The 24,688-nt window shown below is 37.3% G+C and overlaps 2 protein-coding genes across 2 annotated transcripts in view; both read right to left on the minus strand.

The window, feature by feature from the left end:
- LOC106066853 (uncharacterized) overlaps window positions 1-2,234 on the minus strand; it is a 443,149-nt gene extending 440,915 nt beyond the window's left edge. The window contains exon 1 of the mRNA XM_056013586.1: window positions 2,089-2,234. The gene's annotated coding sequence lies outside the window, so the exon portion shown is untranslated. The remainder of the gene's footprint in view (window positions 1-2,088) is intronic.
- Window positions 2,235-15,495: 13,261 nt separating this feature from the next.
- LOC106058429 (mammalian ependymin-related protein 1-like) lies at window positions 15,496-22,992 on the minus strand. The gene is made up of 4 exons (XM_013215860.2): window positions 22,813-22,992; window positions 20,126-20,244; window positions 19,593-19,795; window positions 15,496-16,078 (listed from the first exon to the last, which is right to left on the minus strand). Exons 1-4 carry the CDS (start codon window positions 22,894-22,896, stop codon window positions 15,840-15,842), a joined length of 645 nt encoding a protein of 214 aa, XP_013071314.1. The 5' UTR covers window positions 22,897-22,992; the 3' UTR covers window positions 15,496-15,839.
- Between the last annotated feature and the right edge of the window lie 1,696 nt (window positions 22,993-24,688).

Raw genomic sequence — 24,688 nt, forward strand, 5'->3', positions numbered from 1 at the left:
TGGATGCACGATCTTATGTTTAAGTTCCAAAATTCGCGGGTACGCTGTTCTGCCTCATCGTGGCGCCCGCGTGGAAACGGCTACTTGAGGGGGTAGCTAGGCTAAATGAATGGCGAAACATAACTCCCGTGGGGATGCCCACGGGTAGACGAGAGTCAACCTCTTACACGGGCGGGGTTGTAAAAAAGTCCCCACGAACACGTCCCACATCCATGCGCTGTTCCTCAAAGGGACCGTTACATCAATGGCGGTTCCCACACAGCTAGCTTGGTACAACGAAGGAAAATGACGGTGGCTCCCGGTGCCCTCGGCCTTCGGCCATGTGCAGCCAAGCATGCGTCGGGGCCAAAGGCATTGGAAACAGCAATGTTTTACATAGGCATTGACTCGGGTCCCTCTCAAACAGAACTGTGTTCCCACAGGTTTGTTTTTTTTTTTTACTGTTCGGCTGGACGACCAAACAGGTTTTTTTTTTTTTTTCAAACTTAGAGCTCGAAGAGCCTTCGGCTCAGCTCTTAGACATCAACAAGTTCCAAAATTTGAATAAGCCACTGTTTAACTACAGGAATGCAACAGTGAGTCTATGAATTTCATCTTTGGAAGAAATGTTTTAAGAGAGATACTATGGTTACTGGAGGCGCGGTGGCTGAGCGGTAAAGCGCTTGGCTTCCGAACCGGGGAACGGGGTTCGAATCCTGGTGAAGACTGGGATTTTTAATCTCGGCATCTTCGGGCGCCTCTGAGTTCACCCAGCTCTAATGGGTACCTGACATTAGTTGGGGAAAAGTAAAGGCGGTTGGTCGTTGTGCTGGCCACATGACACCCTCGTTAACCGTAGGCCACAGAAACAGATGACCTTTACATCATCTGCCCTATAGACCACAAGGTCTGAAAGGGAAACTTTACTTTTTTTTTTCTTTACTATGGTTACTGAATAAAATAATTTATAGGATTAGGGCTACATCAGGTGTTCTCAAAGTGTTGGTCGTGACCCCCTTGGAAGTCAAATAACGATTTTCTAGGGGTCGTCTAAGACCCATAGGAAAAATGTATTTTTTGTCTTAAAAAGCTTGAAACTGTAAAAACAAAAAATGCTACTGATTGTTTTGTATTTTTGTTATTAAAACGTATATATATACCAAAATGTTACAAACAGCTAAATATTAATGTTTCCAACATTTAAATCGTCACATTATAGCCCTTTGTAACTGTTTTAATCACTGTCCGTCAAACGGCCTAGCGAAACGCAACGTTATTCCACTGTTAAATGGTGGATGTTATTTCTATGGTGAAGATTTAACCACGTTATTATAGAGGACATCCATTTATAATTTTTTAATACGCCATCATGTTAATGAAGATTACATTTTCATTGTTGCACAACCCAGAAGGCTTAACGGTTGGGGGGGGGGGGACGCCTCATAGTGAGCGATTGTAAAAAGGAGGCGCAGAGCTAAAAAGATTGAGAACCGCTTGGTTACAATAACATGTAACAATTAAGTCAGTCATGGTGACCAGATGGCGGCACATTTGACACCTAGAAGGTGGGCATGTTTTTTAATGGATTACCTTCTGTTTCTACAAACTAGTGAGAGAAATAGAAAAGTAATGAGAGACCAAATGTAAAGGGAAAATAACTTCATGTCTCTAGCCAATGTAAAACTTAAACCATCTTTTCAAGTTCAAATTATACGTATACTATTACCATATTCGCATACGGTACGGATACTCTAAAATTTTGAAAATTGAAAAATCACCAGTCTTTTAATAAATCAATCAATAAATAAATAAAATTATAACATTTCCATAGCGCTACTTTTATGCAATGGGAGTTTCCGTGTCTGCCTTTAGGCACTCGGTAAAAACAATTCTGCTCAAGTTGGGTGACGAACCTCGAGCCCCCTTCATAGGTACCCAAGCCAAGTTCATGCATACTTGGCCTCTGGACCACGCGTCCACTTTCATTAATCAGCAGTTAAATATTTTTAAATATGAATATGTTAATCACCTAAATAATGAGAAGAAACATAGTAGTATCGTGATCACAAGGGCTACTTTAGATTCTAAGCATATCACTAAATGACTTACCCTACACTGTAATACATGACTACATCAACATTGACCAACTGTCAATTTATTCCTTCACAGTCCTATACTATATGCTCTCTACACGGAAGTGAGTTCTCTATGTAGTCTACTTATACCAAGGGGTGAATTGTTATCAAGTGTCCATTAAAAGAACAGAGATGGGACGATAAGAACATTATTTTGTTTCTGAGAATTTCCAAATGGAAATAAAATCTGAGTTTTCATGAAGAGCTGCTACAAAATGTATTTCTATTTTTTTAAGAAATACTATTTACAAGATTAAACAGTGAATGCCATAGTACAAAGAAAAACATTTAAAACACTTTTTTTTTTTAAAGAAAAAGACGATATCCTTTGTCCATGGTATCTCTAGCTATGCTATTTTGCTTTAGTTCTCTTCATAACTAATAAATTTTAGATTTTAAATAGGTCAATGGATAGATCTACTAATTTTTAAAACAGGGTTTTTCAACTTGCGGATATTTATCCCTTTGGGGGGGGGGGTGGAATGACCTTTTGTTTCGGTCGCCTAAGACCATCGGAAATTTGGGTTTTTGATCTATTTATCGTGGAAATGTTATTTGGTCGTTTCTAACCTGCATAGTTGTACCATAGTTGGTTTACATTTTCATTTCTGATAACAATAGAAAGGGACATTACTCAGATAGATTTATATTGTACAAATTATGCATTGACGGTTTAACATAAATTTTATAAAATAAAAAATGAGGGTGACATATTTAGGACGACATTTTGTTAGTGGATACAGGTGGCACTTTGAGTTAGTAGGTGTAACTTCATTGTGTAAAGGGTAGACAATGGCGTAGCTAAAGGGGGGGGGGAATGGGGGAGAATTTGAAGAGTCCCCCTGGCCCCACTTAAGAGGGGGCCCAAAATGGGTCCGAAATTTGTTTGTAAATACAAAAATTAATATATTTGATTGAAAATAGTGTCAACGGGTGTCTTCTTTTTCAACAATTATGCATTAAACTTATAAAAAGACTAAACCTAGATCTAGGTCTATCAGTACGTTGACTTTGTTGACATTTTAAAAATATTTTTTTTCCACAGAGATCAAAGTTGTTGTTTTTTAAAGTTAGTTTTACATTTTAACTGCAAATCTTAAATAGATTTTTTGCCGATTTATTTTCCTTTTAAAAGAGATCAAACATGTGCTTGCAGCAAGAATAAAGAATATTTATTTATTTCTTGCCACGAATAAAAATGTATGATATACAGCGAATTCCATGTATCTTGTTACCTTTACTAATAATAGATTTAAATGGAGAGTACTTTAAGGTTACGCTATTTATCCTTGAATCAAAATTAACAGAATCGGGTATAACAGATCCAATATTATTCTTAATAATGTCTATTATTCGGGTTTGGCGTCTATAAGTTCAGAATTAAACTTCACACTAGAGTTATATTACCCCTATATTCATCTTTCCTCAATCCAATGGTAACATGCTTTTCTAAATTAAAACAAAACGTTCTTATAGTGTGATAAAAGAGGGAATTGCAAAGGTGATAAAATGAATAAAAAAAAACTAAATGTATGTCTTTTCGTCAGAGGAAATTTCACAATCATGGCATATTTTTTATTTTTGAAATTTAAAAAATGTTTTATTTTCTATGGGAACTTCCCCCATGCCGAGTCGACCAGAGTGGGGCTACAAAACAGCCTGACGCAAAGGTTAAAGCTATGATAACGCAGCCACAATGACTGGCCGTCTGTCTAGCCTGCGGATACGTCTGTTGGGCATAAATCCAAAAGCAACATTTCTGAACTGTGATAATCACTCTCTCAACCTGGCAGCTTTTCATTCTGCTGAGATCTTATCTTATCTTATATTATACAGGCGTTACTTCAAAAAAGAAGATGATTACGTCCTACGTTTCATGCATTCAGGCATGCATGTTAACCATTGACCTAAACTCCGCCAAGTCACTGGTTTTCCTGGCTAGTTCAGGCAACCCATTCCATGCTCTAATAGCCCCAGGGAAGAATGAGAAACTTTTTGAATCAACAACTGAAAGAATGGACACTAGAAGCAGTGCACAGAATCTGTTCTGTTGTCACAGATAGATATTAACATTAACATACTGTAGACATTAATTAATAATAATGTAAATGGAATGGAGACTGTGATTATCAAAGTAGACATAGAAGACTCTCTTTTTATTTCCGTCAAATCCTTTTGCTTTCGCATATAACACAAACAACCAACAATGACACAATATCATATAATATTAGCACATCCTTCCTATTGAAGTTATTATCACATCCTTCCTTTTAAAGTTCTTAAGACTGATATCTACTAAGAACTTTAACAATTCGTCTACTTCTGGTTGTCTTGACTGGCACAACAAGTTCTCTAGACGTTGGTCTATAACTGTCTGTTTCGTTTGTTCCAACAGTTTGCTGTTCGTTGTCTTCATCGGTATCATAGTACCCAGAGATGTCTTCATCGAAACTCTTGTTTAAAAAGCGTTGATGTCTTCTGTATGTTTTTCCATCGTTTGTCTTTACGATGTAAGATCTGGGTGCTGAATGTTTTTTTTATGACAACTGCTTTCTGCCATGTTTGTCCTAGACGAACTCTCACTTTCTCTCCGACAGAGTAATCTTTATGTAGTCTTGCTTTTGCATCGTATTTCACTTTGCTTTTCATCTGTCGTTCATTGAGTAATATCTCTGCATTTTCAGCTACAGATGGTTTCAATGGTATGGGATCAGTTGGAATTATGTCCCTGAGTCTTCTACTCATCAGCAGTTGTGAGTATTTCTATACTCGAGCATAGCGAGATATGGATCTTTCCCACTTTTGTATGCATTGAATCCTTTTGCTTTCGCACAAAACATAAACAACCAACAATGACGTAATACCATTATAATATTAGCACAGAATCTTCTTCATGCAGTCGAAAATTAAGAATTTTTTGCCTATCTGGAATTCTGGTCATAGCTCCTGCGCCCAATTAATGTAGTTCAGAAGAAAAATTAGTACCCTTTCATGCTTTCTGAAAAATGATGAGAAACTGACAAAACCCAATCCATCGATAAAGCAAAAGAAGGTAGTGAATACTATGGATTCCCTGTAATTAAAACAACCAGAAGAAAGAAAAGACTTGATGGGAAGTTGAGTTCTAATGTAGGACTGTCAATAGAACTGCAATTCAAACGTGTGCGACAGAAGTGCTGGACAGATTTCATTTGGAGATGAAGGGCAGATTCCAAAGGCTGGAAAGAAAATGGATACCTTTGGGTTTCTTATTGAACCATGACACCTGTTGGATGATGACACGCCTATGACAAACTGTGTTACTTTTTCCTGTTTGTATGATGAAATAAATGGCAAATCGCTTGTCATTTATGCACAAGCACTTTTCATCGACAAACCAGAAATACAATCACATATTGAGGAAACAGGCTTCATATGGTAATTACGTGTGCTCCAACCTTGCAACCTCCTCCGAATACCGCTTACTCAGGCCACTTCCATTACGTCATGTGAGAGATCATTCTCAAAGCTCAAGCTCATCAAAAACTATCTCAGGAGCACAATGACGTAAGAAAGGCTTATCATGGAAAAAAGTCACAAATACTAGATAGTATCAATGTAGATGATGTTATAGATGTCTTTGCTGCACAGAATGCACGACGTTAAGTGATATGAATTGAGATTTGTCACTTGTGTATTATTTAGCTAGTTAACAACGGTATTATTCATTAAAAGAGTTTTAATGATTATATTTTGTTAAATTTACTGATATACTGAACCAATTGATTTTGGGCTTATATATTTTGTGCGTACATTATCTCTGTGACAAGTCAAAAGCTTGCTGTCAGAGTCACTCAATTTTATCACAGCATTATCATTATTATTTATTATTTATTTATTTCATTTTAATTATTTCTCATTTTTAATCCCGATTTCCCTACCAACCCCCATCCTTTTCCTCTTCTCGCTAGACTTAGTCCACCACCTTGGCGACAACTAGGCCACGACTTTCTAGTTTATCTCCCCTTACCGGGGAAAAGATCAAACAAACAATCTCTTACTTTGGTCTTAGGTGTCAGATGCCCGACTTTCACGTCGAAACCACTTTGGATGAAACGCGCTTCATTATTTCTTCTACCCCACCCACGTCTCTCTTTGATCAAGGAAATTATTCGTGTCACCACGCCTCTTGACCATTCCAATGTGCATCTTTCGTCGGACTTTACCTACGTGAGAGATAATCTCTAGCCTATCACATTTCCTGTTTCCGCCCATCTCATCCGGACCTTTATAAGATAGAAAAAGGCGGGACAGACACTCTCTCACTTCTAATTCTCGCTGACCAGTCGAGTCTGGACTAACAGTTTATTCTTACTCTTAGAGGAATACCTGGTGCCTCCCTCAGGTGTCTGCCTACTTATTCCACATCAATCAACTACTTTATTTGGTGCTAGTCAGCACTGCGATCTACTACTTGGCGCTATCGGCTCTACTCGCCTGCCTATTTGACAGCCCACCTGTCAACTTATTAGGTACGACGTTCCTATAGACCCAGAGTCTGTGCGAGACGTCATAGCTTCGCCAAATCTCCGCAACTCACTCGACTTATCCTTCTAACGACGCTGCCCACGGCAGATCAGCTCTGCCCGCAGTAACCTTGTGCCCACGGTAGCCGGCCACCGCCCTACTTTGTCCACCACAGATATCAGAACTTTGGATTGAGACTCCACAAGAACTGAATCACCGGCGTCCCTCTACCCGCTAGAGCGCCATCTCCAGCTGCAGAACCTCAAGCCAGGACACAGCCAGCTGCGACCCAAGCAGGACAACCAGCTAAGTGCAGAGGACGAAAGCGACATGCTCTCTTATTAAATGCTTAGTATGATGATACACTACTGCTAACGAAATAGATGCAACCCCCCCCCCCCATTTTATTCTACTTTGTATATTTATGTAAATAAATATTCTTTAATCTTACAAAATTTTTACCTTTCTCATTGTTTGTCTCGTTGCGTGTCTGCTCCCGATTTATCTCTGATGGACCAGTGCGTGGCAATTCAAAAACAATCATCCCCTAGACACCAAACAAGCCAATTACACACGTCATACACGAGGTCCGTCACAATCTCATGTCATTTGTCGAATGTCAAAATGCAAGTGGCATGATGAAAACTCATCTCGGTGGGTGGTGTTTGCTAAGGAGTCTGCTATAGTGTTTCCAGTGACACCTATGTGACTAAGTGCCCACTGCATTATGACAGGGGTGCTATAGCGTTGCTTTATGTTGTGTGAAGACATGATGACAATGTCGATATTGGGAGGGGGGCATGGTCCAGGGCATTGCAAAGCCTGTAATACAAGTTTTGAGTCAGTGACCACAACAATCTTTGCCCACAAATGCCCTCAAATGCGCTTCGTCTAGTTGAAAGTCAATGACTTTAAAGGCTTCTAAGATTGTCATGACCTCCGCATCAAAATTGCAAACATTACCACATGGTCCAAAGATTTTGACTATTCTATACAATTCCTAGGCAAAGAACGACATGAAGACATTACTAATCACTTTGTCTGTACGTTTGGTGAATTCTATAAAATTTGTTTAGAATGCCGGATTTCGCACTTTGCCAGTTACACACACACACACATGTATATCTTTATATATACGTGTGTGTATGTGTGTGCAGGTAGATTGATTACAAGGCCTGAAAGGGGGACTTTACTTTTTACTTACAGGTAGAATACTAGATAGATAGATAGATAGATAGATAGATAGATAGATAGATAGATAGATAGATAGATAGATAGATAGATAGATAGATAGATAGATAGATAGATAGATAGATAGATAGATAGATAGATAGATAGATAGATAGATAGATAGATAGATAGATAGATAGATAGATAGATAGATAGATAGATAGATAGATAGATAGATAGATAGATAGATAGATAGATAGATAGATAGATAGATAGATAGATAGATAGATAGATAGATAGATAGATAGATAGATAGATAGATAGATAGATAGATAGATAGATAGATAGATAGATAGATAGATAGATAGATAGATAGATAGATAGATAGATAGATAGATAGATAGATAGATAGATAGATAGATAGATAGATAGATAGATAGATAGATAGAAACAGGAAATGAGAAGGCTGACACACTGACACACTCGCCAAGAGTGGGAGAACAAACTCACAAGTAAACTCTGCACTCTAACCAGAAGAAATGAAGAAATTATTTGTAGATAAAATAAATGAGAAATGGACGAGCTCCCATCCAAATCACAAGAAAGATGATGCTTACTATAAGCTATCCCGACAAGACCAACGTCTAATCTTTCGACTCAGGACCGGACACAACAGAATGCGACAACACATGTTCCGGAAGCTCAAAATTGGAACCAGTGAAATCTGCCCATGTGGAGTATCACCAGAAAAGGCCGACCACGTCCTCCAAAACTGCTCTCTCTACCAAGAGGCCCGTATAAGACATTGGCCCCAAATCACCCCAATAGAAAGAAAACTATATGGAGAGCTCCCTGATTTGGAAACCACTGCGCAGTTCATCTCATGTATTGGTCTAGTCATATGAACACTCCAACATAACAATGAGAACGATGAAGAAGAAGAAGAAGATAGATAGATAGATAGATAGATAGATAGATAGATAGATAGATAGATAGATAGATAGATAGATAGATAGATAGATAGATAGATAGATAGATAGATAGATAGATAGATAGATAGATAGATAGATAGATAGATAGATAGATAGACTACATATTACAAAAAATATTTGACTAGTTCCATGATATCTTGTTCTGCTGTGATATGTTTGATGACGTAATTGGCCCACTATTTCTCTTGGCTAGCTACCACGCCGTCTCTAAACTCACATCAGAGGCTCTGAACTCAGGTGTTGGTTCTCGGGAAACATTTCGGGTCACTGTAACACGTAACATCAAGTCAGACGTGACTAATTGGCTGCACATTGAACCACTGGAAGTGGTGCAAATGTGTTTTCAAGAGAATTACATTTTGTTTTCACAGACTAGGCCCATCCTGCTTGTTCTATACCTCATACAAACACTAGATAGAGTGAGAGAAATAGTAGAGATAGGGAAAGAAAAGGAGGAAGTGAAAGAAATAGGAGGAAGGAAACGTAGTGAAAGAAAGTGTTTAAACGAATTGGGGAGACAAGAGAGAAAAATAATGTGCTTTTAATTATTATATTATCTTAGTATTTTGTTTTCCTAAAAGCTTATTTTCTATGTTTTGAAGGCATTTGAAGTGAATAATTGAATAATTGTCAAGTAAATAGTGTAAATACTTTTCCAGCAAAAGGTGTGTTTGAGATTTAAATGTTGGTCTCGCTCACGTGGGCTTCAAGAAATAGGCTAGGGTTCCCCAGTTAAATAGCACATGCTATTCTTGATGAGCTTGATGATAAACGATGGTTCTGTAACCTTTCTGACATTGCTAGCTCCAAGCATTAACACTTGAACATCTGGGAACAAGGGGAGTCGGGGTTCAAACCCCCTTCGAAATTTAATCCCCCCCCCCAGCAGAAGGGCGTGGAATTTTGTAACTGTTATCTCTTTTCAAATTCCCAATTCCATGAACGTAGCCAAAGGGATTTGAGTTTGAGCCCCTTCCCCTTTAGGGTGTTTTAACTTAAAAAAAAACCAACTTTTTCGATAAAAATCTAAAGCAAACGACAGTCACCTAATCCCAAGAGCATAGCCATGGGGTAATTGTTTGAGTTTCTAAATTACCGCCAAAAAAACCTAAAGGAAAACGACTGTCTCTAAATGGAATAAATGTAGCCGACGAAATGTAAACCCCCCCCCCCTTTCCTTCCAATAAAAAGAAAAGCGAAGCTTAAGTCACTAAATTACATAAGAGTAGCTAAAAGGGGTTCTGATTATAATTCCTTCAAATCCCGTTTTTTTCTATTAAAAAAAATGAAGAATAACTAGTCACCAAATTTCATAATCATAACGCATGGGGGCTTTAGGGTAAAATCCCCCTTCGATAATTTACTCCTGGTTGAGAAACAAGCTTTTAATAGAAAGAGAAGAATGAAATCAAGAGACGATCCTGTGGATGTAAATGACAGTTCTATTTCTCACCATTTATAACAGCATCTACTACTTAGTCTTACTTAGACTTAGACTTAGGTCCTCCCGCGCCGTTCGGCGCATTGGGCGGCAAGCTGTCTCCATAATGATCTGTCACTGGCAATGTCTGAAGCCTCTTCCCATCTGGTGTCCACTGTTCTGAGGTCCTCCATGAAGGTGTGTCGCCAGGTAATACGAGGACGTCCCTGTTTGCGCTTTCCTCGTTTTGGCTTCCATGTTATCGCAACTCTTGGTGTGCGTAATTCATTTTGACGTAGAACATGTCCCGCAAACCTCATGCGACGCTCAGTCACAACCTCACTAAGTGTTCGACTCCCAGTTCGGCAAAGGATTTCCTTGTTTGAGATCCGGTCTGTGTATCTGACTCTTAAAATCCGTCTCAGCCATCTCTGTTGAGCCACATTTAGTCTTTTCTCAATTTTGACAGATGACTTCCACGTCTCACATGCATATGTAGCAGTTGGAATGACGATTGTGTTGAGAAGGTGTATTTTTGTCTCGAGTCCAATGGCTTGGCTAGTCCAAATAGGTTGCAGCCTTTGGAAAATGCTCCCTGCCTTTCCTATTCGGCACGCTACATCATGGTAAGCGTCTCCATCATTTGTTATGATGCTGCCAAGGTACGTGAACTTGTCCAGCTCTTCAAGCTTTGACTCGCCAAGTCTGACGGGGACACCCTTTGCCTTATATCCCACTCGCATAATTTTAGTCTTATCCAAGTTTATGCGGAGGCCAATTTTGGGTGCCTCTCTGTCTAGGCTCTCCGTCATTTCTTGAATGCATTTATTTGTAGCCCCGAGTAGTGCAACATCATCAGCAAAGTCCAAGTCCGTCAATCGGAGTTGTTCATGCCATGGAATACCAAAGGCAGTCTGGTTCATTGCTCTCCTCATTATGTAGTCGATGGCTAGGAGGAAAAGGAAGGGAGATAAGATGCACCCCTGTCTCACACCTGTCTCGATTGTAAAAAACTCTGTTGTTCCCTCTTCTGTTTTAATGCAGCAACTAGACTGACTGTAAAGGTGTCGTAGGATCTGGACGAATTTTTCTGGTATACCGTATTCTCTAACTATTTTCCATAGTGATTCTCGGTGGACACTATCAAACGCTTTTTTGAAGTCCACGAAACTGATCGTTAGCCGTTGTTGGTACTCAAAACTTTGTTCTATGATATTTCGTAAAACGAAAATCTGCTCTGTACATGATCTGCCTCTTCGGAAACCTGCTTGTTCTTCTCTGAGCCTTTCATCTACAGACTGTTGAAGCCGTCTCAACAAAACAGTGCTGAAAACTTTGCCTGGGACAGAGAGGAGAGTAATGCCCCTCCAGTTGTTACAGTCTGCCAAGTTGCCCTTTTTTGGAAGCTTTACAATCACTCCCTTTTGCCAGTCCTCTGGGACTTTTGAAGTTCGCCAACAGAGATTTAAGAGATCAGTCATTCTGTTAACAATGCACTGTCCCCCATATTTTAGCATTTCTGCTGATATCATGTCTAGTCCTGGTGCTTTGTTATTATTTAGCACTGCAATGGCCATGGTAACCTCCTCAGCAGTTATTGGGTCTGTCTTGACCTTGAGATCATTGTCTGGAGAGGGGTCCTTGAATATGTAAGTTATGTCTGGCGACAGTTGGTTAAGGGTCTCTTTAAAGTGCTCTACCCATCTTGCATCCTGTTCTTCTTTCGTTAACAAAGTTTTGCCTTGCTTGTCTTTTATTGGTGCCCCATGTCCACTCTTTGCTCCAGTGAGATCTCGGACAATACGATGGAGGGTTTTTGTGTCATTTCTGCTTGCAGCTGCTTGTGCCTCTTGTCCTTTCTGCTCAATCCAGTCCCGTTTATCTTGCCGACAGCTTCTCTTTACTTTCAGATCTGCTTCCCTATAGGCTTCTTCCGCTAGGCTGCGATCCTGTGTTTCATTTTTCTGATCTCGTCTACGTTTGGCCTCTTTCCTCTCATCTATCAATTTCCATGTTCTGTCTTGTATCCACCGTTCCTTGTATGAACCTCGCCTCCTTCCGATAACTTCTTCTGCGCACCCAATAGTGGTATCTTTGAAGTTGGCCCACTCTTCTTCAAGGGTCAATATATCTGCAAGAGCCTCAAAGCGGTTCGTTAGTTTCAATTGGAACTGTGCTGCAGTATTGCCGTCTTTAAGCTTCTCTACATTAAATGGGCGGGGTCGTGTATGCTAACACATACACTATGCTAACTGTATGTGTATGCTAACTCCGCCGTATGCCGGTCCCAAGCCCGGGTGAGAAAGGAGGAGGGTTTGGCGTGGGGCTAGCGACCCCACCCTGTAAAACCACTATTGCTACAGAAACGGCAAACTCGACACATAATGAAAACTATACATGCGGCGAGGGCGGCCAAACCCTGATGACGGTGTTGGATCAAAGCCAACTGGAAGTCCAATACCCGATACATGGCAAGCCTTTCAACGCAAGGAAACCGACTCTTATAGGCACGTGGAATGTAAGAACCCTGAATCAATGCGGTAAACTGGCCCAACTTTTAAGAGAGTTTGACTCTTATCGGCTGGACATCCTTGGGATCTGCGAGATGCGGTGGACGTCAAGTGGAAAAATTATCAATGATGGCAAGACAATAATATATTCAGGACATGACAAGGAGCACATTGGTGGTGTAGGAATCATCATGTCTAAAATAGCAGCTTCAGCGCTAATTGCTTGGAAGCCGATCAGTGACCGCATCATTACAGCTCGACTCCAAACAAAGCAAATTAAAGTCACTACCATCCAAGCTTATGCCCCTACAGAGGATGCAGAAGATACCATCAAAGATCAGTTCTATAATCAACTACAAACCACTCTTGATGAAACACCTACTCACGACCTAATTCTACTGATGGGAGATTTTAATGCCAAAATCAATCCCAACCGAACTGGCTTTGAATATGTAATGGGACCATATGGCTCTGCAGAAAACATCAGTGATAATGGCGAGCGTTTGATTTCTCTCTGCGCATCCAACAGCCTTTCAATTGGAAACACATATTTTAAGCACAAACAAATACACAAAAAAACATGGCGATCACCAAATGGGGAAACCTTCAACGAGATAGATTACATTTGCATCTCCAAACGATGGAGGTCATCTCTGTTAGACGTGCGGACCCGCAGAGGAGCTGATATCGGCTCAGACCACTACCTTGTCAGTGGCAAATGTAAGCTCCGATTGAAACGCCAACCAAAACGAGCCACACGACCCCGCCCATTTAATGTAGAGAAGCTACTACTTAGTACAAATTTAATTGTCGACAAGATTTTTCTACTTTAAAATTTGTAACGAAATCATTTTATTTAAAATATATCCGTCTGTTATTTTGTATTCATTGTCGAAGACTTCTTATATAGAGTCTCTATCATTGCCCAAGACTTCTTATATAGAGTCTCTATCATTGTCCAAGACTTCTTATATAGAGTCTCTATCATTGTCCAAGACTTCTTATATAGAGTCTCTATCATTGTCCAAGACTTCTTATATAGAGTCTCTACCATTGTCCAAGACTTCTTATATAGAGTCTCTATCATTGTTCAAGACTTCTTATATAGAGTCTCTATCATTGTCCCTCTAAGGACTTTTTATATACAGTCTATCATTGTCCCTCCAAGGACTTCTTATATTGACTCTTTATGACAGAATGTGTGAGGATAGAGTCTATCAGGTTACAGCTATCTGGCTGTAGACAAATGTTTTTTTCCTTTTAATTCAAATCATTTATCACTGTTCCTATCCACAAGTCTCCATATGCCAGGGAGGCTGACGTCAATATCTATGCATCACTATTAAAATAGGAGTGTGTTTCAATTCTTTAATAATTTTAGACTTTATAGTAGTTGAAAAAAATAAGATGACTCTGACTTTCAAAACGCATTTTAAATAATTGTCCTTCATTTTTATTTCAATCCTTATATTAGTGCATTTCAGATAATTACATGTGTTTATTATTATTATTATTATTACTATTATCATTATTATTATTGTTATTATTATTTTTATTATTATTATTATTATTATCTTTTCGTGTGTTGGTCTGTTTTATCTTTTGTTTTCTAAGAAACTATTTTAGGAAAGAAAACTAAAAAAAATGTAAAGCTATATTGTTAACACATTTTTATTTAGTTCTGTTTTTATAGATATATGTTCATCGTATGTACAAGTTGGCACAATGGAATATTTCTGATATTGTCTCACTTATAAATAAATGCATAAATCAATATTACTATCTCTGTCTATTTAATATTGAAAAAAAAATCAAATGTTATTATGTCTTGATACAGTGGCTCGCTGGATATATGTAACTATTATAGCAATATAATTATGGACATTAAAAGAATAAAACAAAGTGTTCATGAATGGGGAGGGGTGGGGCCTCAATCATTGTATACAGGAAGAATACTTAAGGAACACAAACTATATACAGCTCTGAGTATTGCACGGTACGGCCTTTTGGAGATTTGAACATTTCAATAAGTCATTGTTGGGAATGAAATCTTTCAAACTCGAAAAATGCCAACTTTATGCCTAAATCGTTTTTATATTATATTTTTTATAGTGTTACTTCAAGTCTAGTTATAGACATTTAATAAATAGATCCTACATTTGCTCAGTCAAAATACTGGTGATGTTTGGTAGGACTAATACAAAGTTGGATTGGATTGTACACTAATTTTAAGGTACTTTTTACGTAAATGCATAGCTTTGAAACCTGAAGCTAAACATCAAGTCATACTTTGTAAGATGAATAGTAATGACTTTTGAGTTACTATTTGACTGATAATTCTTACAAGACAAAGATAGAATTGTCGTAAAGTTTCCTTGTAATGACGCGATTGAAATAGTTTCGAATTTCCAAAATGAAGTTGATATAATGTTTTAAAACAAATAATATTTACATAATTTTATTGATTGGACTAAAACACTTAGGATTTTTTTTTTCGACAATCATTTATAATTTGTGTTTTAATGTTAAGATTTGTTTTCGTTTGTTGGATGCATTGGACAGTTATTCTTCTTGGCAATAATTTGTAATGATATAAAATGTCCTTGTTTTTACTCGTGTATTTTATTTGTACAAGGATTTCAAATGTTTTTACATAAGATTAGTTTAAAATTAAAAGCAAAAACGCAAGTGTCCCAAGGCTAGAGAAGTTGTGATGTCCGCCTCTGTTTACTTTGTGAATGTAATTCAACACATTTATTTGTTAAAAAATAATAAAATGCTAGAAATGTGTATACATTTTATTTGTTTCCTAATGTCTAAATTAAAACATCTTTTTTTAAAAAAAAGTATTTACGAGTAAAGTGAGTGAAAGTGAATCACTAGGAGTGACCATCGCTAACAGCCCATCATTACAAGTTAGTGAAAGACTAGTGAGATACGCCTATACATCTAGCTCAACAAACAGCCAATACAACATAACAACTAGATAAATGCACTTTTTGTGTTAGTTTATACAACAAAACATACAACTGAACTAATATAATAACCAAGCTAGTTTACAAAGGGCAATAACTATTGTTATTTTGGAATAAAACCTTGGGAGGTCAGTTATCGGTGCTGCTTTTGTTTAAAAGTCGAGAGTTCCGGTATAAAGAGATCGGACTTTCCTGGCCTGGTCAGGCATGGCAGAGTAAGTGGTCAGACGAGCACATTCAGTGGGGACATCAAAGTCGTTGGGGTTGACAATGCCTTGAACGACGTCGAAGAAGTGGGAGATGGAGGTCCTGTTGAAGTTCTGGGTGTCCACGAGAAACTGGCTGACGGGGTAGCAGTTTCTGAGAGAGAACTGACCGAGCCAGTTTTCACCTGTTGATGGACACAAAGATTATCATAATAACCTTATTATAAATTTAAAAGAAAAAGAAAACTTAATAGTAATTAGGTTTAATGTTTACATTGGAAAGTGGATTATGTAGTCAGAGTTAATGAAGTTAAAGATAATGTAGTCATTGATAATGCAGTCAAAGAGTACTTAGTCTTTTTAGCTTTTGAAGAAGTATACTTTATACGAGGTGTCATACAGCTGACACCAACGTTGGACTGGATATCGAAATTGGCCCGGGCATTGCCATATAAACCGGCCCACATATATCATGTCATATGTTGAAGCCAGGATTTTAATCGGTTGGGGTGGGATCTCCCCCCGCGTAACAAATATATAGCCAGTCCGCCCCTGCTTACAATTTAGGGTAACGTGTACAAGAACCCAAACAAATTTAGTTTGAAAACCTCCAAATTTATACATTATTATAAAAAAATTTCCCATTTTCAAAAGTTTAGACGACGACTAATATATCGAATACCTATAGTCTGTTCAAGATAAAGATTTTCTAATCCTCTAGTCAGATTAAAATATTTTTGATACTTTAAAAATTAATAACGAGTTTTCCCAGTGTGACTGTTAAGCTAGTAATTCTTTTTTCAACGATATCAATTGTCAAATTTCTAGAAAAAATCGCTAGAGCCGTCTATGAGAAAACAGTCCACCAATCAGTTTTTGCCGATGAATGTGCGAACTGGTGCGAGATTGGTGACGTCGTGAAAAGCTACACGAAAGTCTGGTTTGGTTGGTCAAATAGCAAAGTAAAAGTAAGTTCCCCTAACAAAATTTGTGGTCTTTAGGGCAAATGATGTAAAGGTCTAGATAAAAGACAGGTTTTCATAGCCTTATAAAAACCAAATTTTCATGACCATATAAAAACCAGGTTGTCATGTTTACAGAAATGCAAACCTCCCTGGCCAAACTAACATTTTTTTTAAAAGGTTATATCAAATCTGTTTGTCTGTCAGGTAAAAAGTTTGTACACGTTATTTCTCCCACACCCAGTCTCGGATCAAGCTGAAATTTTGCACATTTATTTCTTTTACATGGCATTACATGAATCCATTAAAAAAAAACTAATTAGTTAATTAACTATTGGTAATTAATTATTTTGTTTGGTATCTCGAGCAAGGGAAAAAAATCTTATTTGACTGATAAATTATTTGAAGAAAAAAAGGCTTTAAAATAATTAAAAATAGCTATAAAACCTGTTTTCATAAGCAGATTCCTTGCACAGTGGTTACCGTATTGGCTTTTTAAAAAGTAATTACATTTAAAAAGCGATCACTCAGATACCCCATTCTTTCTCCACTCCTCGTTCTGGTCCAGACTAGCTGAACAAAAACAGTCAAAATATTTCTAATCGCACAGATTTATTATTGTCAGTCTAGATCTATAACAAATTTAATCACTTGACTGATCAAAACTACTTGACACAACTACTCTTTGCGATTAAGAATTTTTTTTTTCTTTGTATTTTGCTTGTTTTATACTGATTTGAATTTTTATTTTATTTTCCTAACTATTGGTTTAACACTTTCTTTATTAATTTCAACTAGATCTGTAACTCTTCCTTTTCAGAAGTACCGATCAAAAAAATATCCTTGATAATTAATTATTAATGACAGACATTCTCATTAGCCTTCTGTTCTATCGCTAGGCAACCATTGTTAGCCAATTAATGGATATAAATCAACTTAGTCTTGGTTGGTTGTATTTGCCTTAGTACCCTGTTTACTAACGCAATAAATGCCTCCGTGTTGAAACTTCATTCTGAAGCCCAGAGCATAACATACAGATTTGAAAGGTAAACTACAATGTTATCCTATGATTACACAGATAGACATTTGGAGAAGAATGTTGTCTTAACTATTACACTAAGTTTTCTTTTCTAATTATCTTAAAGATAAGATAATTGTTTTATCATTCGTGAAAAACGCCAATGATTTGTGCATGCGTGTGCGTGTGTGTGTGTGTGTGTGTGTGTGTGTGTGTGCGTGTGTGTGTGTGTGTTTGTATGTGTATGTGTGTGTGTGTGTGAGACAGAGAGAGGAGCAAACAGTTTGATAACAGACAAGTTAACGTTGTTGTTTTCTATCTGTCAACACGCCCCCTGTCGCCCTGGCTGATCCAGGGGAGGGGGGGGTAGATACATTGCGTTCATAGGTCACATTCGTCGTCTGGAGACCAGAAGATGTGCATCAATTATTGACCCGACCTTTGGCTTTGTCTGCCTATCTATATTTGACTGGGGCAATCGCTGTGATGCTGTGACAAAAAGGGCGATTGGGTTGAGCACTTGCCCGATGGGTCAGAACATGGCAACAGAAGACACACACAAAAATGAAATAATAACAACAATACATTTGTTCAGAGAAATGAGGGGAAAAGTTGTAGAAGAATAACGGTGGTTGCGGCTCATGTGTAGGGTCTAGAATGTTTCAATAATATCTTTTTAACTACCCTTAATATTAAAAAGAACCATAAATGATTCACCGAAAAGAGTGATTCATAAACACGGCTCCTTTCCATTTTACGACAAAGAAGTAGTTTAGTTGTAGTTATAATTTAGTTTTAGTTTCTATTTAATTTATTTTAACTTTTTTTTTTCCAACTTCAAGAGAACCTAAATTGAACACCGGTGAACAACGTTTACGCCTGTGCTGGTTGTGGGAGTCGTAGCACAATAAGTAGGTCACAGCTGGGACTGCATAGCCTCTTGAAGTACTGCATTCCTGCTTCATGTAAACCTTATTTATTTATTTTATTTGTAGTTTAGTTTCACTCTCGGTACACTGGCATCGATAAATAATTCATTAATAAGGCTTGTCTTTGAGTCCGAAGATTAATGAGGAATGAAGTATTTCCCGTGGCTACGCAGCCCCAGCTGCGACCTACATATTTAGCTACATCCAGCGCAGACATGAACAATTGTCCGCCGCTGGTCGATTTAGATTTTCATTTCGCTGTCTACGTAATTCTCAAATAAATTAAATAATATTATTATAGCATTTATTAAACATTCCAAATATATCTGCAAGATGACAAGATTGACACAGAAAATAGTATTGTCGAATCGATATTAATTCCTATGTATAGGGAATGTCTTACCATAGGGATCTAGAAAAAGCTTTGTACATCATAAATCTTTTTATCTGTCAGTCGTTTCTTAGGTTCACGCTTGATCACAACCCCCTTTCGTTTATCGGAACCAGCTTACTTTAAATACCTGTCAGTACATGACTTGAGGACTATACATTAGGGGAGCTACTACTTAAGGCAGCGGGATACACTATGAAAAATAAATGATAATCTACTGCCAAAAAAAATATAATTTTTAATCGACTCTTGATTGCCAAAATATGTAGGTCACAGACTCACAGGAGTGTGACGTCATGTGAAATACTGTCTCTTCCTTACTCTTGGGGCTCAAAGACAAACTTTTGGATATATGCAGAAACAGTTTAATACTGCCTGAGTTCGTATTGGCACACTTACGTCTGGTGGGGATTCTGTCGGACCAGATGTCCACGGTCAGATCTTCTCCTGGGCCACCAACTTGGAAGGAACCTTCGTAAGTGGAGTTGTAGGGGACCTCGAAGGGTCTGAAGGGGCCGGTCCTGAAACGTGTGCAGTTTTTAAGCTTGAAGTCGTACTCAAACCCGGTGTCGATGTAGTGGAGGAAGAGGAACTCACGAAGCCTGTGACGAGAGCAAATACAGAGTCAAAGACATAGTGACAGTTTCCAACAATAATATTCCAAAAACAAAGGGAACTAATAATGATAAAATATGACAATGGTTTCTTTTAATTTTTGAAAACTTGAAGAAAAAAACAACTTTCAATGCATCCTCTAAAATGTACGTTCATATGTTAGCTACTTGTGCTTTGATCGTGTATTTAACTTAACATAAAATATGTTTATGTATGGGCGCTTCAATATAACCTCTAGCGTTGTATTTATAGCATTCAATTTAAAGCCTCCTATGCAGCTTACTACATGATGTACCGATTGTACATTGTATACTTACTCCCTGGTTCCGCCAGTGAAGGACTCCTCGAACATAACTACTCTCTGGTTTGGTCTGTCATACTCTGTGTAGTATCTCCTGTAGTAGGTGTCGCCCTGGTCATGACGTGAGGCACGGAACTGTGGACAACAATCACATGACAATGTCTTATAACATCGACGTCAATATCATGCAAGTGGAATGACAATCGTCTTATTGGTATTCAGTCATACATTATGGCGTTAGATGTGTTATAAAGGTGTGGTCTTGCTTAAAACTTAGATTCTCCACATAGATTGTCTTATAGTGACTTCCACAACCTATTCTCGGCTAGCTAGCGTCTTCTAAAAAGGTGCGCCTCAATGTGTTATAGAAATGATTGGTCTAGTTCAACTTAACACACACAAATAACGAAATACAAAAAGGAAAACATATCAATCTGCGTCAGTGTCTATCATAAAGATAGTGTTTTAAAGGAAATAATGACTGCTTAACAAATAACTAGGCTCAAAAAACAAAGATTGGCTGATTTAACTGATATGCTCATAGACACAGACAAGTGACTGATTTAAGATACCCTGTGAGTGGCCGACAATCTGTCAATCATTTTGTAACCCTTTATAGATAGATAGATTGATGTATATATTCATAAGAAACTGTTTGATCTGGGCAGTAGATGAATGTGCAACAGAAACCATTATAAGGTTATCGATGCAACAAAACTTGACATTATCACTTTATATACGATACTTAATTAATCTCTGGAAATTTAATTATAGGTTTGGCACTAGGAGCGGACCTTTCCCTGGCCAACAGTCAACTTTGAACTTTCACCTTTTTAACTTCATTTAAACATTATCTCTTTTTTTCCCGCGTGCGGCAATGACGTAGCGGAAGCGGTCCAACCCGTTGCCAAATATGGTAATGGCTATAGAAAGAGGCCCCCTGGGAAAAACAAGTGTAGGCTACAAATTTGACGTAATTTATCGACAACACCAGCATTACAGATCAGAGAGTCTCCATTTTTTCTGGTTAACAGTCCTACGTTTTTTTTTGTAGCTATACTTGCCAAAAAAACTCGTTGCTATAAACGATAGAAATGTTATTTTCTAAAAATACGTTTTAAAAAAAATGGTAGCCATTAATTCTACGAAACTCTATCGCTACGGTGCCTGTGACAACAAACTGAGAACTGTTGGAGTATTGAAACAGAAAGAGAAAGTGTTCAATGAAGTAGGTGTAGCAACAGGGCAGCGATTCTCAACATGTAGAGCCAAGCATCAAATCTCTTTCCGATTACACATAGTTTTCGTAACCAAAACAGGCCCGCTTCGAAAAAACAAAAAGCCGGTGTTAAGCTAGCTTGTGACTCCACTTTCTCTTTTCCCTCACAATTTCATCTCGACTTTTCTCTCCTTTTCTTTATTAGACTTTTGTTGACTTTGTCCCTATCATGATAGTATGCACTGTAGACACCAGGAAAATACATCTCTACATTTTTGAATGTTAGAAAATCGCTAAGGTCTTAACTGACATATATTACTGAGATCTTTTTATAAATTATTTGATGACAGTTTTAATAAGGTCAGAAATTAGGCAGTAGTTTTATTTAGAAATTTCATCTGTTAAATAATGGTTTAATAATAATATGACAATATATAATACTAACAAGCAACATATTTTTTAAACACCGATTGTTTAACATATTTATTTATGTATTTGAAAGTCTAGGTTTGATTTAAAGCACACACAAGAATTATATTGTCCACCTATAACAAACAACTAAAACAGAAGCCCAAAGGCCTGGTAGTAAATTCAAAGAGAAGTAGATTTTCGTTACGTTATGTGCAGACGAGCTGAGGACGTAACAAGGTGTTGGGTTCTAATTCTCAGGCAATGGAGAAACAAAGTACCTAAAACTTGGAGGAGTTTCTACAGTAAAAATGAGGCTACAAATCTAAGGCTATATCACTGAGGCTGCCAGAACATGAGATCAACTAAAAGCAGCGTTTTTTCCCCCATTACTGGGGTCGCTAAAAACAAAGAGAAAAGAAAGACTGACTAAGTCTCTGATACTGATCTGGTAATGTAGGCACCAAATGTTTCTTTTGTTTCAAATGTTATCAAAGTCATTGATATGCAACTGAAATTACTAGATCTTAATACATGTACTATAATCAAAACAATGTTATTATTTGTATGTTCCTAGGAGATCAGTGCAAATGTGTTTGACGTTAGAAAAGAAAGTCTCTGCTTTCAAGGGGATTGAAATAATTCATTATTCACGACAGAGTTGAAGCAGCAAAAGAATATACTCCAGTCTTTTCAAATGAAATAATATACTAAATTAACAGTCCTGATAAATGTAAGAAAGATAAAACTGAACTTCCAGTGTCCCTCATCTACATCTTGCAGCTATAAAGACTCATTAAGAGAAAAAGACTCCCAATCAATCAATTAATGGAAACATGACATAAATAACATAAATGTGAATGTTTAAATGTAGAATCTTTGATTAGTAAGACTACGGAACATCTCTCGACATTACGTGGAGCTTTGAAAAGAGACCTTACTATCTCATGGAAGAATCGCACTGTTTCAGATATGTAAAGTGACTATCAAATATGCTAAAGATAAGTCACATAAGATCCTATTATTTATGTTTGTCAGATTAGATTTGAATAGTAGATCTACATCTAATTACTTACTGTCAGTTCCCATGGGGCTGAGCAGGGGCGTGCCGCAAAGCTTACGGCCACCAGAGCAGCAAGAATGAGCAGAATAGCCTTCATCTTGGTCCACCGTGTGAGTCTTACAGGTAAGTAACAAGCACCAAAGTGAGACCAGCTGGACAGAGCACCTGGTTTTGTTCACCTGTCTCGAGTTATACTCTAGTCCAGTAAAGGAACGAAATATCTAGACCAAATACTTTCGATACAACATTATAAAGTGATAACTTAATGATAGATGTACATGCGTATGTCTGTGTATGTGTGTGTCTGGTTTGAAGTATAGGCCTATCATAAGACCAGCATGTGAGTGACTTTGTGAGTGTGTGTTGGAGACAGTCAGAGTGTGTTAGGCGGACTTATCAAGTAGATCATAAGACAGACATATCAGAAACTACACTTCGATATCATTTTCTAATCGCATCAAAGAATTTTTTAAGTAAAAAGAACAATTTTAATTTTTCAATTACGCATTTCTAGCATTTCAATTTTTTTTTTTAAAGTTTCGTTTAAAGTTTCTTTTAAGTGACTGACGAAAAAGAAATTAAACGAGACCAATCGTTACAGAAAGTCGTCGTCGTCGAAAGGTGTGGGCAGTTTAAACCAATAGTTTGTCGCCACGTCACAAGTCGTGACGTCAGACCTATGACATGGAAACGAGCTATTGGTCTAAACTACCCACAGGTTTCGACGTCACAGGTCAGTATTGAGTTCTACTATATCAATATAGTAACTATAGCAATTATACATAAAACACTGAACCATAATCTTCAAATACAAAAACAAAATTTAATAAAATACTCTGAAAGACACAAAGATAAAGGCACATTCCTCGTCCCATATGCTAGGACAAATTTGTACAAATACTCCTTCTTCCCTAGTGCTATTAGAGCATGGAATGGGTTGCCTGAGATAGCCAGGAAAACCAGTGACTTGGCAGAATTTAGGTCATTGGTTAATATGCATGACTAAATGCATGACGCGTAGGACGTAATCATCTTCTTTTTTTGAAGTAACGTCTGTATTATATATAAGATATAACGATCGGTCTCGGCTTAAACCGCTGTATGCAGTCCATATGCCCTTTAGTCCGTCCGTTACGTTTAGACCTAAAAACAATTCAAAGCTTTGAAAATACCATTTCATGATAGCTTGCTAAGTTCAAGTGTAGCGGCTACTATTTGTCTTTTAAAAACGAATCCTTTTTTTTTTTTTTTTTTTTTTCATAAAATTATATATGTGAACTATTTTTTATAAAATATTTTATTTGTAAAATAATATGTGACAAAAGCTTATACAAATTAGAGTAAAAATAGGGGATGTTATATTAATAAATGGGAAACACATTTTTATCGATAACCTGCATGCATAAGGTTTTATTGTTTGTAAAACTAAGTTGTTAAATATATTAAAATTAATAAATACATTATATTTTGTGTGTACAAACTACCGGAAACATGTATTTGTTAAAACTATGTAACAATGTAAATATGTAACAATGTAAATATGTAACAATGTAAATATGTAACAATGTAAATATGTAACAATGTAAATATGTAACAATGTAAATATGTAACAATGTAAATATGTAACAATGTAAATATGTAACAATGTAAATATGTAACAATGTAAATATGTAACAATGTAAATATGTAACAATGTAAATATGTAACAATGTAAATATGTAACAATGTGTATTGCATGCTTAGAAGACAATGTCCTGATGTAATGAGGACAGGATGGTCGGCATATTTTGGTAATCATATCTCTACTTTTTCGAAGAGTGACCATTCACACTTCACAATAAAATCAAAGTTACTTCTGAACTGAATGAACCAGAGTTGGATGTTATCAT

The sequence above is a fragment of the Biomphalaria glabrata genome, chromosome 16, assembly GCF_947242115.1.
Source record: "Biomphalaria glabrata chromosome 16, xgBioGlab47.1, whole genome shotgun sequence".
Classification (NCBI taxonomy): domain Eukaryota; kingdom Metazoa; phylum Mollusca; class Gastropoda; family Planorbidae; genus Biomphalaria; species Biomphalaria glabrata.

Bases quoted from the DNA above. Each gene is read 5' to 3' on its own strand.
- LOC106058429 (XM_013215860.2), bottom strand. From the start codon at position 22,896: ATGAAGGCTATTCTGCTCATTCTTGCTGCTCTGGTGGCCGTAAGCTTT. The intron at 20,245-22,812 runs GTAAGTAATTAG...TGTTGTCCACAG, and splicing joins CAGCCCCATGGGAACTGACA to TTCCGTGCCTCACGTCATGA. The intron at 19,796-20,125 runs GTAAGTATACAA...CTCTCGTCACAG, and splicing joins TTCACTGGCGGAACCAGGGA to GCTTCGTGAGTTCCTCTTCC.